The 16,747-nt window shown below is 40.4% G+C and overlaps 1 protein-coding gene across 1 annotated transcript in view; it reads right to left on the bottom strand.

Annotated features, from left to right (window-relative positions):
* nid2a (nidogen 2a (osteonidogen)) overlaps positions 1–6,372 on the bottom strand; it is a 30,984-nt gene extending 24,612 nt beyond the window's left edge. Inside the window, 6 exon segments of the mRNA XM_042337956.1 lie at positions 1,107–1,358; positions 1,480–1,629; positions 2,126–3,231; positions 3,855–4,093; positions 4,827–5,129; positions 6,117–6,372. Of these exon segments, the coding sequence (XP_042193890.1) occupies positions 1,107–1,358; positions 1,480–1,629; positions 2,126–3,231; positions 3,855–4,093; positions 4,827–5,129; positions 6,117–6,317 (2,251 nt within the window). The 5' untranslated portion in view covers positions 6,318–6,372.
* Positions 6,373–16,747: the final 10,375 nt, after the last annotated feature.

Here is a 16,747-nt window from a genome sequence, read left to right on the forward strand (position 1 = left end):
AAATGACCAATTTATTATTGTTTTTTGTTGTTTGGAGGGATTATTATTAGACGTGTGGAGTAAGGAAACTTGCCCAAGGTTTCGCCCTGACGGGAATTGAACTCAGGTCTCTCACTTGCAAAGCGAGTGCTCTAACCACTGAGCCACAGGACTCCAAATACTGAATACTGGAGTAACAGAATAGAAAGGAAAATAAAGAAAAACAATGAGTTTTCTTCCCAATGTTGGTATTCAACATTTTGGTTAATTTAACTTTTTCTTAAAACATAATTTTATTTTCAGGGCCATGACAAGTTCCAAGAACACAACTTAGTAAGGAGAACCTAACAGAAAGGAAGTCTGGGCAGCTAGTAAACTGGTGGGCTTCCATACTAATTCAACACTGTTGATTCACCTATAACCTCACTAACAACATCCTTAGAATGGACAAAACTCCACTAACAATGGGGTTTGTTTTGAACTTTTCATTGTGTTTCAGGCAAACTGAACCAGTCATCCAAATAGTTCCACATACAGAGTAAATCCTAGATACAAGCCAATATAAAGAGAGTCGTATACCTAGTGTATTATCCCTCTCACTCAGATGATTGTGAAAGTGGACTGTACTTGCTCTGTAGCAGCGACAGTGTCAGGAAACCTTCTGTGTTCACGAGCTCTTGCGAAAGGAAACAGATCCCATAAAAGAAGTGCTAGACTCGATTGAATTTGGCTTTACATAAACATGTTCATTAAAAACAAGATTGAACCCATTACTTTAGTTGCTGCAAAGTGATGAACTTTTTTGGGAGTCGGATGTTTTCTGGCATTGGTTTGACCAACTAATACTCTATATGACACTAACCATACATTTATCAATGGTAGAAGTCTCACATCCACATTTTATAAACTATTGTTATCCAAAGTAACAGAATTTTTCCAAATATTACAAGCAAATTCAAGCCAAATTACTTTTATTCAAAAGTACCTGATCTGTGTCGCAATCAGAATGAACACCTCCATATCTAAAGCAATTTCTGTACACAAAATACAGGGATTCCTGTACCTAAAAGTGATAAAGATTTTTTGTATAACTTTCTGTATAAATTAAGCAACATAAATGATCTTACCTGCCACACTGAAACCATTTTTGAAGCCTGGTTGCTGCAGTGCAAAGAGCCACCCAAAAAGACCTCCAATTGCTGACAATGGTTGCAGTGCCCAACCAACTGACTCAGGGATATGACTGATTGCCGTGTAGGCTCGCCCATCACTTACAACCACGTAGGCGTGCAGGTCGGCATTACGAATCTCCACAGGTGTGCGGCTGGCTCCAACCACTAATTTCCCATTTACTTTTCCATTCACACGCTGCGTGGTACCTGCAGAGATATTAATAAAAGAATTGTTTCAATGTATGGCTGCCAATTGTTAAGGAGTTACTAGGTACAAAGAAACATTAAAATGAAGTTCTAAAGTGTAATGAAATATTTTAATGACTACCTTCTACCAGACATTGCCGTCCATTTCCATAGTAACCAGAATGACAGTGGCAGCAGAATCCACTTGAGTAATCTGCACAATAGGCATATTGGGAACATTGACCCTGGTTTCTTTCACAAGTTTCTCGAGCATCAGTACTGTAAGTGAAAACTGAAATACAAAGAATGCCTTTGTTAGTTTTATTTTTGGTCAGTAAGAATTCTGACACATGCCATTCTTATCCTTCGCAAGCCTCATTGATCCTCATCAGCTACTCAATGGGCATCAAAACCCTAATACCCAACCACTTTGCAAAATAGAATAAAATGTTACAATAAATTAGTTACTCTTATTTATTCTCTACCATCACTATTGCAAACCTCTTTACTAAGATGTTCTTCTCCATGTTTCATCATTTTTCAAACACTGCAGTTTGGTTGCTGGTATAAATTGGCTTAACGCACATCATGATTTTAATTGACATACACACAACCACGACACATTCACTTAAGATTAGCCTAAAAGTTCCGATGTTGGAAATACAAACAAGAATCTCAGTACACTTGTGCGCTAGTCTGTGTTTCCACCAATAGCACAGAATTATACGGGGCACAATTCTAGGAACCTTCTAACCACAACTTTTTAACCAATTTTTCTATCCACTTACCACCGGTGCCCAATTCTTCTTCTTCTTCCACGCTGACCACATGTCTATTAGATGCAGCTGGTAATGGATTTCCAGGCAAAGGTTCCGCCTCAGGGTATCTCTCAGATTGTCTCTCAGATTGCCTCTCAGGGTGCCTCTCAGGGTGCCTCTCAGGTTGCCTCTCAGGGTATCGGTATCTCTCAGGGTGTGCTGCCCCAGGGTTGGGGTATCTCTCAGGGTGTGCTGCCCCAGGGTTGGGGTATCTCTCAGGGTGTGTTGCCGCAGGGTTGGGGTATCTTTCAGGGTGTGTTGCCCCTGGGTTGGGGTATCTCTCAGGGTGTGTTGCCCCAGGGTTGGGGTATCTCTCAGGGTGTGTTGCCGCAGGGTTGGGGTATCTCTCAGGGTGTGTTGCCCCAGGGTTGGGGTATCTCTCAGGGTGTGTTGCCCCTGGGTTGGGGTATCTCTCAGGGTGTGTTGCCCTGGGGTTGGGGTATCTCTCAGGGTGTGTTGCCCCAGGGTTGGGGTATCTCTCAGGGTGTGTTGCCCCAGGGTTGGGGTATCTCTCAGGGTGTGTTGCCCCAGGGTTGGGGTATCTCTCAGGGTGTGTTGCCTCAGGGTTGGGATATCTCTCAGGGTGTGTTTCCCCAGGGTTGGGGTATCTCGCAGGATATGATTGTCTGGTATCAGCTTCTGAGTATCGCTGAGGATTTGATGAACCAGCCTCTTGGTACCTCTCAGGATACAATGGTAAACCCCTGGCCTCAGGATAGGATGACACCACTCCTGCCTCTGGGTAACCTTCAGGATGTGGTGGAATAATGCCTGCATCTGGATACGGTGGTTGTTCTGGAATATTATGAACCCTTTCCCGTGGATCAGTGGGTGCTAAAGGTGAGAAATCAAACGTTTCATCGTCGTCTTCATCAAATTCTTCATCGTAATCGTCAACCTCGGGGTAATCAGGTTCAGGTATATGAAGTTTCACTGGGCCATTTAAGGTACTGTCTAATGTCACAATATTCTCTCGTGAAGGTTTTTCTCCAGCTTGCGCTTGCATTACATTGTTGAACTGGGAAGCTCCACCAATGTGGAAAATCCATACTCCTCGAGTACCTGAATTACCCATCCTTCAGGGATCAAAATACAACAGGTTTAGAGTCTATTTTACTGTGCCTGTCTGAATGATATGCATTATATTATATATATAAACAAAATGTTACAAACATTGGCGCTGGTTTTCTTTACTTTCTTTTAAATCCTGAAATATTTTGTTGTTTGGTTTCCAACATTGATTTCCTGATCTGCCATTCAAAGAAATATTAATTCAACACACACAGACTTTATCAATTATTTAGGCTATCACAAGCTCTCACATTTCTGGAAGTTACAGAGCCCTCAGTTTTATGGATCTTTAAAACTGGGTATTCGTGGACATGTAGAGACCAAGGAGGTTAAATATTCTGCATTTCTTACTGCATGTAATAGAGTTGGCTGGCAACATTCATACAGAAAGACATGCCAAGCAAATGGTTCAAATTTCAGTAAACAAAATCTGGCTAGCAATTTAATTGTTTGCTGCTCAATAATGAAAGAGGCGACACTGGACAAAGCTGAGAACGAAATAACTAGGTCTGCAAAAAAGGGTCTGTGTGTTGGACACAGGACACAGCTTGAGATATCATCCACATGATTTAATGTACATCATAGCCAACATATTCTTTTGAATTGTACAAATACCCTTCATACTCACTGATAAAGATTCTTCACACTTTGCTCATTGCTTGTTAGACTGTAATAAGGCTCATCTCTCTTCCATTGTATGTACTCAGTTTCTCCTCTGCTGAAGCCCACCCGAGCAGGTAGTTCTATTTGAACGTTGTAGGATTCCTTGGGACGAGTTCCAAAGAACTGCAGCCCATCTTCTGGGTATAGAAAGATTGCATAGGTGTTTGACTCATCAAATGCCAACACTGCCTGAAAGGTATTGAACTAGAAGAGAGAAATATGCACAAATCCCATTTAGTTGTATGAGACGGACAACCTTAAGACATCTCAGAAAAGTGATTCCCTTTAAATATACAACCTAAATAGTAAACTGCACAATGCACACGTGGAACCAGTATTAAATCTAAAACTACTGTCCTATTGAGTAACATTTGTACAGTAACTGAGAACATCTGTGTGTTGGGGGGATGGCAGGTTCTCAAAAAAGCTAACAATCATATTTAAAGTTACTGATCTTGTAAACATACATTCAAAAGCAACAGCAACATGCCTATTAAGTTTTTGTCAAATTTAATGCCAGATTCCATGCTGGTTTAGTGATGGCCCACTATGGTTACCCTTTAGCAGTTCAGCTCAGCAAGGAGACACAACATTGTCTGACTAAGGTTCCCATTGGGAGACGGGTGGAAGCAGAAAGTGTCGCTTCTTTTGAGAGCAAATCGGATAAGATTTCTATTAGGAAATAATATCTTGGGATACAATATATAGCTTTGGGACACAGTGTGTCAAGCAGCTGCCGGGATGGAGAGGGCGAACTGATTGGACCTGAGTCTCGCCTAGTGATGTTGTACTTTCCATCAGGAAAGCTCTGCCAGTCAATGGTGCCATGCCACCCAACCCAGTGAGGAGCCGACACATCTCCTCCAGCTGCCACCTCCTCCCGTGCCAGCCCTGGGTGACGATGACATTTGCCACCTTTTTTCTCATCCCTTCTTACCCTGTTGGAGGAGGGAGACGAGCGCGTCACTTCCTCGTAAGGCGCCACGTTCTCCCAAGTGGCGATGAAAGCGTCGCTGGGGCTGAAAGAGCTGCGAGGGAACCCTCTCCTGATCTCCCGAGCAGCGCGATGGAGGATGTCAGGAGAATCGTCCGCCCTGTAAAATATCCGCCCTCGGCCACGACTTGTGTCAATGTCTGATAAGTACGCCGCTATGACAGGGAAATCGGTGGGGAATCCGTCATCCACATACTGTGTCTCCATGGGAAAGTCCTGGGTGGAGATGATCCCATTCGTTCCAACCTGAGGATGCAAGGATCACAACAGTAGCTATCATCCCCAACCAATGGATAATAATAATATAATAATAATCCTTGCATTTGATATAGCGCTTTTCACGTCGGGAGGACGTCCCAAAGCGCTTCACAGAATATACTGTAAAGTGAATTGACTGTATATTTGTGGGTGAACGAGGCAGCCAATTGCGCACAGCAATGTCCCACAAACAGTCATGGATTGAAAATGACCAATTTATTATTGTTTTGGGTTTTGGAGGGATTATTATTAGGCTCTGTGTGGAGTAAGGAAACTTGCCCAAGGTTACAACGATTCAAAGCTGGTCTTCTCCCCCCACCCCCCCCCAAAAAAATCCCCACCTCAATGAAAGGAATTAACACCCCCCACCCCACCCCCCCCAAAAAAAAGCAAGATTTCATTTCGATTCAGATGCGATTTTAGTGCAGTTCTGAGCAATTAAGACTCGATCACCTTCAAATATTTTTTATATTTTTTTTAAAAAAAGGAAATTCTGGATTTTGTCTCTTGAGACTTGAAAACTTTGGGGATGGGGCGGATTTCAACCCTCAGGGGCTCTCTCTCTCTCTCTCTCTCTCCTGTCAAGTGCCTTGAAAAAGCTCATCCATCGACCAAAACATTATATAAAACCACTGGAGCGATTTTCAAATGAATGCAACGAACACAGAACCGGTCCATCTCATTCCAATATCTGAACCAGGCTATAAATTTTTTTTTAATTTTTTTTAAATAAATACATTTTAAGATAAAATTCTCAGCAAACAAATCACATCACTGTATTTGGATCTGGGCTTTAAGTCACCGGAAAAAAAAACAAAAAACATCCACTCCCAGTTATGGACTTGCAACCGTAATAAGAGACAACAGTTCCCAGGTCCCAGTTTGGGAAAGAGGAGGAGGAGGAGGAAAAAAAAAAGACAAGAAATCTAAAATCAAACACAGCAGTAAAATGAAATATTGGAAGATGCAACTTACATAAAGGCTACGGAACTGAGTGTCATAAAACATAAGTGGCCTTTTGAGCTTCACAACTTGAGATGTCTCATCATCGCCTTCCCCCAGGATCAGGTCCCCTCTGTGTGGACCAAAGGGGAAAAGATCTTCTCTCTGGAGTGCATGGACCGAGCTGAGGATGCAATGGAGTTTTAGCAGTAAAACAAAGCCCCTGTCTGGCATCCTCTGCACTCAACTGATGCTCGTTTTCCCCCCAAATGAATATGAGACAGAAAGCGGTTTGTGTCCGAGCTCTGCAAAAAGGGTTTTATAGCTGTGCTGATGCTGGAAAGTTAACCCCGGAACTTCCCTGGAATTACAGCCAATAGTTCCCCCTGAACTGCCTCAATCCCGACCTCTCACTGGTCGTCTCTGATCCTGACTGACAGCCCTTGGACTGTACTCCCCACATCAGTTAAACATCTGGTTCCCATTATAAACTTTGTCCAGTTTCTCTTGGAACTTTTTTTTCTTTTTTTGATTTTCCTTTTAAATGCTCGAGACGTAAAGAAAGTGCCTGGCAAAAAAAAAAAAAAACTATAGCTGGAGATGTTATTTTTTTTTTTTGGATGGGGAGTGGGAAGTCCTGGCATGAACTTGTAGGAAAAGCACCAACAATCTCAGCATTGAGTGTTTTTTTTTTTTTTTACATTGCACCATGAGCTGGTGATGTGGGTTTGGTGACTGGTTATATTTCAGAAGCCAGGGATTTTCGTGTCCATTGACACGTAGCAAGTAAAGGCAGCATCTTATTAAAAAAAAGTGGACCTACAGAGTTTGAGGCACTCGAAGGTGTCAGATATCAATTTTTTTTGGTATCGGTTGTTCCCCTCGAATGTTTAATTTGATGTGACTTATAAAGGGAGACTTTGCCAAACGTGTGTGGTGGTGGTGGTGGGGGGGGGGGGGGGTCAACTAACGGTCAAATGATAAATGTCTGTACTCCCAAGACGGTTGTCTTGAACGGCAACTGAATGGTTTAGCTTCTGTATCGTCATTTTTTTTAGGGCGGTTACGATCTCAAAGTTTCCTCACAGGATGTTTTGAAATCTTATCTTCTTCCCGAGCCTTCTCCAAGAGCTACCTATTGAAAGGTGGCTCTCAATCAGATTATAATCCCAAATGTTCATCGCCCAACCGACTGCTGATGAACCATATAATAGTTTGAAACAATGGATGATTGGTAAAATTCACTGTTCAAATAGGAAATAAATCAGACCCACTTCAAACAACAACTTGGATTTATATAGCTCCCTTCACGCACGATAAATGTCTTGGAGCACTGCACAGTAGCAGGCTGGACACCAAGTAAGCTCTAAGAGTAAGTCCTTAAGTGGGATTTAAAGATAGATAAATATACTTCAAGATGTAATCATATTTCTAGATCAGAATTCAAGATTTGAAACATACTGACAAGTGACATGTCTCTGAATAAGAAAGTGCATGAATTGGTCCACAATAAGGCTTATTGTTGTTGTATATAATATAGTTTGGTGAAATCTTATTTCAGGTTTGTTTAAGTATTGTGGAATATGTAATGATTTGAGGTCAGCAGGATCCACTTCAAGTTAGTACAAATGACACAAATAAGCCCACATGCAGATGTTTGTCCCTTTTTTATGGTAAGAAGTAGTCTGAAATATTCTCGATTAATTATCCTAAACTGCCCTTCGATTAATTGTCCTCACAATTTCAATGTCAAAAGCAATACAAAAGTAAGTTTAGTGACAGCTGAATTGGATAATGCAAAGGGTGTGGGGTGGCATTCGGCTGCATAAAATGGAAAGGGTAGGATACAAATTAAGTAATTGCATTTTCCCCCAAAAAACATCTATTACATGATAGCAGTGATAATAATAATAATAATAATAATAATAATAATAAAAATAATAATAATAATAATCCTTGCATTTGATATAGTGCTTTTCACGTCTTCTAGACGTCCCAAAGCGCTTCACAGAATATACTGTAAAGTGAATTGACTGTATATTTGTGGGCGAACGCGGCAGCCAATTGCGCACAGAAATGTCCCACAAACAGTCGTGGATTGAAAATGACCAATTTGTTATTGTTTTGTTTCTTGGAGGGATTATTATTAGGCTCTGTGTGGAGTAAGGAAACTTGCCCAAGGTTTCGCCCTCTGCCTGGAATTGAACTCAGGTCTCTCACTTGCAAAGCAAGTGCTCTAACCACTGAGCTACAGGACTCCACGTACAGAACTACAGCTACAGTGATCAAGATACATCATTTAAAAAAGAAGACAAAGAAAGAATGTGCAACAGTTGTGTATTGTGGATTATAATGATTGTTGAGGGAATTATTATGACAGGAGTTTGTACTGTTTTCCTGGCCAGCAATCCTCCAGATAAAACTGGTTTTCACTTCATGGCTATCTGTGGAACATTACTGTACACAAATTATTTGCCTACAAATACATGGTCACTACACTTTACAGTAAAATCTTATCAAGCACTTTCAGAAGTTTTCATGATCACAAATACAAGGATTATTATTATTGTCAGCATGTCTTATACAGTGTCTGAAATTATGTTTTGTAGAGAGTGGAAAGTCAAAAATATTTGGATAAACAGAGAAGATGTTGTATGGTTGCAAATGTTGAAAATTGAATCCTGTACTTTTTCCATTTGGAGATTGACAAAGGTTGTCATTTATAAAGATTTTGAGCACTCATCAACTTGCATTTTTTAGCTGATGTTTCATGTTTCATTATCATGCTGAAGTGGATTCTAACAATCTTTAAATAGAGACTTGATCCTGCAAACTACTATCTCTGGTAAAAGTAAATACTTTCTACAATATGACAGCTTGCTGAGAAGCAAATTACGAGGACTTCAGCCTCTTGTTACTGACCTACAAATAATGTAAGAGACATCCTGGATTACCACTGGCTTCTGTCCTTACAACTTTTTTCTGTTCCTTAATGCGTAACTGAAAGCAATGTCAGAGGCACTGTCAGCTCCTCTCGAGGAGGAGACAGAGTTTCAACTCAGGGTAACTTTGGCTGCACCAGATGGACGTTCAGTTGTTTCAAAGGTGTGGGCTGAATAAAAATCCAGGGTAGAGCCATTAGCTTGAGATAGAGATGCAATCGGAGAGGTTGTATCATGAGCCCAACTAAGTGAGAAGCCATTCTTTGATAATTCACACAAAGATCCCCCTCTAATATTCTAATATTCATCAGTTTTGTAACAACCAAGGAGTTAAATCAGGATTAGCTGGCCTGATATCCACATCCAGATGTTTCATTCTGATTGACTTATTCTCTTGTTAAGCGTGATATCCTCATATTACATCTGGTTTGTTGTTAATTGTACAACTGATCAATTATTGTATTACTACTAATAAATAGCAGATCTTCCTAATAGACCTTAAATCCATTGCAAATGTACTTCAGGTCATTTGCCCCAAATTAGGATGCCAACAACCTGAGATTATCCTTCAACCTGGGAACAGCTGATACGAAGTATTTTGAGATGTCTTGACGGCACAATAATGCACTATTCCAAATGCAAGAATTAATATTATTATAAATGCAGTATTCATTACTTGGTGTGTTAATTGACTTTATTAATGCTTTGCCTCTGGATGGAAATGGTGTGGGCTCAAGTGCCATATATGAGGAACATATGATCATTTCTGTTACTGATAACCCAAGCTAAAGTAAGGAGCATGGAAATGTTTGAAAGGTAGTCCACTGGATAAAATGTTAAACCAAGATCAGAGTGTTTATGCCCTGATGGGTAAACACATCATATGGCAGTAGCTGGAAAAGAATGGGTTAATCCCAGTCCATGTCCTGCCAAGGAAACTCTCCTATTACAATGCTCGTGCCAAAGTGTAAATGAAAAATGCAAAAATACAGTGAATTTAGGAACAGATGTTGGATATGCATCTTAACTCTGCCAAATCTGATGGCCATTTGGAATGTTAAACATTCTGAGTTCTCCCATACCCCTGATCTCACCCAGGACTGCAAACCACCTTTGACCCTTGATTGAAACTAACAGAATTTCAGAGTCCTGGTCAAAAGCATTCACACAAAGGCTCCACTCCAGAAACACATGCACCTAATAACTGATGTTGCCTCCCCAGATCACTCCTATCTCCTAAAGCTGTCTATATAGGTTTCTAGTGCGTTGCACCCTATTGTACACAAACCGTGACAAGAAATCATGATGACATATCTCTTACTGCTGACGAGACCCAACACTTTTTACATCTCCACAAGAAGCATTCTCCAAATGTGATGCATTCCCAGGCTTGCTGTGGCAGCGTCCAGTCCCACATTTCAGTCTGTTCCCACCACATTAGGGCCAGCAGTGAATATTCAGCTGCTACTCCTGAAAACAAGAATTCACCATTGTTTTTCAGGCATACGGTTTACAAATAATTATTCCCTACCCCTTTCGGGAATTGCCAACTAATCTGCACTTATTGCTACATATCCCTCATATTGCATACTGTCATTCCAAATTTGGAGTCCTTGACAGAGTAATATAGGTACACCTTGAATTTTTGAGTCGCAGGAGGCTGCTAACACTAATTGTACCCAGTTACACTTAAATTTAAGGAATTCCTTTGAGATGAGATGGGTATCTTGCAATTGAGTTACATGGTATCTCATTCTGAACAGCTTCTACATGTTCTTCTCAAAGTGGCAAATTCCTTTCGCATTCCAACTGACTAGTTTGAATGAAACTAATTTAACTAGACATAGGCTTAGATAGCTTGTATCTGGAGGGCCGAAGTGGACTATAGCCTCAGGGCGTGACTTAACTTGCTGTGGCTAAGATTTTTCTCGGAAGCCTCTAAAGAACATTTATTTAGTGGCCTTCACGTAGAGCAATGTTTCATAGCGCTTTACAGAGGTAATGCCAAATACTGAGGAAAGAGGGTGGGGAAAGAGGAAGGAGGGTTGACTATAGGCACAGTTAAAGAAATAAGTTTTCAGATGGCTTTCTAGGTCCATGGATGATAAGCAGAGCGGAAGAGCAGAAGAGTGAGAGTGAAGAAGATCACAGAGATATGAGAGGTGCAAGGAGATGATTTGTAAGTCACAGTGAGGATCTTGAAGTCACTCCGCTGGGAGCCAGGGAAGCCTGGTAAAAGTGGAAACATATAAACCTCTAATGTCACATTATTTAATAAAACAAACACAGAGATTTGTATAAATTAAAATCTGTTCCTTCCTATCTCCATAAACAATTTGAATTAACTTCCCCAAAATCCTAACCCCCGCCAACAAGACAAAAATGTACAAATAAAATAGTCCAAACATAAAGCTCAGAAAAGTTTAGGTCTAAACACTTCCTGGAGCAGTGACTTACAAACCAGCACGACAGTCGCTTATAAACAAGGTTTATCCATGTGCATAAGGTATTGGAAGTTTATCTCTGACCTTCAGATACAATGGGCTATCGGTGGAGGCAGGCACAGTCAATGAAACAAGCAATCCTGCTCTTCTCTTCATTCTCCTCTGTATCTAAAGAATAGCTGACTTATAGAATGCCAGGGATGGGGATGTAAAATATCTCACCACCAGCAAATAACTTCTGGCTGGAAGTTTAAACATTGCAACCTACATTTCAAACATGCCCTATCCTACAAAATACCCAATCACTATACTTCATACTACATCTCTCCAAAATGTTATCCTATGTGAAGGGCGCTTTATAAATGGAAGTTGCCATTGTTGTAAATCCTGTGAAGCATTTTGAGATGTCCTTCTGACATGAAAGGTGCTATAATAACCTTAAACTTCCAATTAACAAAAAAAACAACTCTTACACAAGATTTTACATTCAGAGTATCGCTGAAATGCAAGATTTCTACCTCAGCCATGGAAGCCATCATTCAAGAGGAAATGATGTCTAGAAAATGGTTGTCCCCTCATTTAGCTTTGAAGATTATGGTGATATGAGTAAATGGTCAGTTCGTTAACCAGTTGCAAGGACTGGTGGAAGCCTAATCCATGTTGTCAGTGTTATCTCTAGGTCTATAACTCGTCCCAATGAAAACACTGACTACTGTTTGCTATTGAATACTAAACCTTCTGTCAGATAGAGTTCAGGCAAGCATTAATAACAGAGGAAATCCTTTGTAAGAGATGAACACTATGCTTGCTGATGGTGGAGTGGATAGGGTGGGGCACATGAAGTAGATCAACGTTCATTGAACAAAGGGAGTTGGTCGGTAGGGTTGTAGGAGGTTACAGAAGTATAGTGGGACAAGACTGTGGAGGCATTTGAATATGAGGATGAGAATCTTGATTCTGATCTGCTGGGGGATGGGGAGCGAGTGGAGACAAGCAACGATGGAGGTGATACACTGGAATCTGGAAGATCCTTTCACGGGGTGATCATGACACAGTACTGATCATGACGATAAGTTACAAACTTGATTAGGATCTAAGTGAATGAACTTTGATTCTTTGTTGCCAAAGGTTTGCTCTTTGGATGTGGTAATCATTTTGAGTATCTGAAGAGTGGAGATTAACAGCTTAGAGGATAATTTTCTAAACACTGCATGAATTTTCTACAGGACAGCAGTGTTACACCAGTTGTTGGCCATTTGTAAAACACTGGATTGTAATATACACAAATTTGACAGATTACGGTCTCCCCTGAGACCACTATAGACAATATAAGCAGTTTTTCCCTTCCCAGAATGAACTGCATCTGGCATTGTTTAGCTCTGTGATTCATGGGTTGTTTTTGCAGCTGCACGCTATAAAAGAAGCTGTCCACATGTAAGATACTGGATGGAATTTGTAATATATTCATGAAATGTTGTCCTGACCTTTAGTGCTGGTCTCCATGTTCTTCTGTCATGATTCGTGTAGAAGATGCTACATCTCATAATCAATTAGGACAAACTAGGTAGGTACAAACTCTGCCCATTGGATATTATATTGAATTCAATGATCAACATAAAAGTCAACTTTGCAAGCAAAGCACAATGCACCTCAACACTTCTATACATTTCTCCATGTGACCCTCTGCTATTTGTACTACTGAAAGAAGTCACAGCATTTGAGCAGATTCTGTCGATGATAATTTATGATAAACAGCTCGGGAGACTAGATATTGTCTCTTATGTAAAGAACGACAGATATCTCGGGATCTACAGTACTAAAAGGCCACAGAGTTTTTAAAGTGTTCAGATGACATCATAGAGCAAAACTCTTGAGGTTTATGATTCTTTGTTGCCAAAGGTCTGATCTCAGGACGTGATCGTTTCAGTTGAACAACAGTAACTTTCATTTACATAGCAACTTTCACATAGGATAACAGCTCAAAATGCTTAACGCTCGTGCGGACAGACACTGTGCAATGAGGGGAGATGGGGGAAGGGGGAGATATCCTCTGGGGAGCTTTTAAAATGGCAGCAGAGGGCTATAGTGGAGACAGATAGCGAGGGAGGTAATACAGAGTGGTATAGTGAAGGAGCTCCAGAGGCGATAGTTATGGAATCACAAAGCTTGGCCACCAATGGTGGTACGGTAGGATGGGCAACACAGAGCAAGCTCACGTTAGCTGAGCAGAGGTCACGAGCAGAGGAGTGTGGTTACTCAACTGCTTCAAACACTCAGCCACCTATTTGCTATGCTCTCGTGTGCAGAGCAAGATTAAAAACTCTAGTCAGGATGAAGGAAAAATTTTGGACGCACAGATGGCAACAGATGATAAACACAGAAAAAATGTATATACCGTAGGACCTCAACTGAAGTGCTATGAACCTTTATTTCAGTTTTTATTAAAGATATACAGTGTCTTGTTTGTATTATACTGCACAGCATGAATGGCTCTTTGTTCGAATCAGCAGTATTAACAAAATTGTGCTTGGAATTTGCCTTTTTTGCCAAAATGTTTCTCTGCTTTCCTGACGGCACTGACGCTTGCTGGAGCGTGTCTTTAACAGTGTCAGCGGCTCCTGGGTACCTTGCCCTGGTGACCACACTGCAGTGAGCCAACATTATGTGTGTTGTCAGACTACTTGACTTGGAGTCCTGTAGCTCAGTGGTGAGAGCACTCACCTTGCAAGCGAAACACCTGGGTTCAATTCCAGGCAGGGCGTAAACCTTGAGCAAGTTTCCTTACTCCACACTCCTAATAATAATCCCTCCAAAAACAAAACGGTAATAAATTGGTCATTTTCAATCCACGACTGTTTGTGGGACCCTGCTGTGCGCAATTGGCTGCCACGTTTCGCCCACAAATATACAGTCAAATTCATTTTACAGCATATTCCGTGAAGTGCTTTGAATCCTCTAGAAGACATGAAAAGTGCTATATCAAATGCAAGGATTATTATTATTATTATTAATGGGGCACATTGGATGGAGCCTAATCCTGTTCTTACCCGACGTGCACAATTACATACATTCCAGCAGGAATCACTAGAAAGCAATCAAGGAGCTGGAACCCGAGCCCTGAGGGTGCTGAGCACAATTGCATCCCTCAGCCCACAACTGTCTCACCAACTAGGATAAGCAAACTTTGCACAGACTGGGAATCAAGCCTGTAGACTTCTCTGCTATATGGGGCAGCGTATTTGATAATTCTTCCATTCGATCATGCTTGCTCCTATAAACAACAAGACAATTTAAAGAGTTTCACAGGTAATTGCTGTCAAGTGTAGTGACTGTTTATTTGCAGGCAAACGTGGAACACAACACGTACCAAAAGAAAGCGTGTGTGACTAGGTTAATTGAGGATTGTTAATCAGGACACCTGAGAATCTCCCTTCTCTTTTCAACTAATGTTATGGGATCTTTACAACAACAATAAAATTACATTTGTATAGCGCCTTTCACATCGGGAGAATGTCCCAAGGCACCCATCTGCACAAGGGACAAATGGACCAACCCTTGGTTTAATGTGTCATATGAAGAATAGCACCTCTGATAATGGAGCATTCCCATTTACTGCACATAATGTCAAGCCCAGCAAGTCTTGAACCCATAACGTTTGAATCTGGAGAAGAGAATCTTACCAACTGAGCCAAGATGATACCTTATTTGCCCGTTATGCCCTTGAACAAGCTGGTTGACGCAGTTCGTAATCAGCAGATTAAGAGGATATCACAAAGGTTCAGAGTAACCTAAACATTTTGAATCTGTTAGAGCAAGTAAACTGCTATGGGCTGATACTTTTTTTAAAACCAGATCTCCACCCTTTTCATCCTCTCGATTCTACTGCCTGTGGGTGGGCAAGTATTCAATCTGACCATGTAATTTTCATTGGCTGACTTTCAGAGTTCTCCGACATTATTATAACCATATAAGTATTAAACCCAGGCAAGAATTTGGAATGGGTGGAAGAAAGATTTTAGAAGTGCTATTATTAAGGTCACTATGTCCCCAGATTAAGTTTGAAATTGAAGGTCATGAGTGTTCACAGACAGTATTACTTGAATTAGAAGAGTTCTGGAAAATATGGAAGGAAGTTAATAGTAAAATAAATTATGCAGAAAATCTGTTAATGTCACAACTAATACAACATAACTTCATCATGTGAAAGATATTGTCCATAGTACATGTGTCTGTACTCAGCATCATTGCTGAGCTAAATTGATAGTGAGAAAGACAATAGCTGGTGATGTCTTTGCAGGCGTAAGTGACCGTATGCTAAATTGAATGATTATCATGGATCACTTGTATATCTAATATGGAAAAAAAGATCTACTGCTCTGTTAACTGTTATGTACTTGGCCAATACTAATGTAGAGATTAATCGAAGACTTCCAGAGTGAAAAACCCCCCATTGTTTCAAGGCTAATCACTCTTGTGCTTATTTTAGTTTTGCACATCTTAAGCAGGAAATGTTAAATCGCTTCAAAGGTAAAGCATCACCTTGTGAATTGTGACTTATTTTAGTTTTGCACATCTTAAGCAGGAAATGTTAAATCGCTTCAAAGGTAAAGCATGACCTTGTGAATTGTGACTTCTCTTAAAGTGTAGGAAACTCATGCTGATCTATATAGGTGAGAAGGGAAGCTATTTCTATTGATAGAGATCATTCTGGTGAATAAATATTACAGAACAAATTAGTTGTGGATTGATCCCAACCACTGTATTGAGCAGGAAAAAGCAGCAGTGTGACAGGTGTGAACCAACAATATATAATGTACATGTGAGAGGCTCCCCAAACCAAACTTGAGCTTTAAGGTTAAACTGTATCAAAAGGTTAGATTGGTACAAAACTGCTCTTTAAAGACTGAGTAATATAATACTGAGAGCACATAAGAAATGAAGCCCAAAGATTTGATGTTTCACAATGCTCTTTTAATTACCTTCCCCCCCCTCCTCAAAGCACTTATTGATTTGTTACTGTTACATTTAAAGCTATATTTCTGACTGTACATATACAAACTTTAAGCCAAATGTTAAACAATTTGATTTAAGTGTAACTTACTAGTCACTTACTAATAATCATGCAAATTTCTCTTCTAGATATTGAGAATTTCAAAATAGAGATTAGCGTTCTTTTTAAAATAGATTATGCTCACTCAAATGAATGGTAGGATGAGATTGGAACATTTTAACAGATAGCAAAAATAGAGAGCTTTAAATTAGCTGAACTGCAATGCGT

Source organism: Callorhinchus milii, unplaced genomic scaffold (genome assembly GCF_018977255.1).
Source record: "Callorhinchus milii isolate IMCB2004 unplaced genomic scaffold, IMCB_Cmil_1.0 Scaffold9, whole genome shotgun sequence".
NCBI lineage: Eukaryota > Metazoa > Chordata > Chondrichthyes > Chimaeriformes > Callorhinchidae > Callorhinchus > Callorhinchus milii.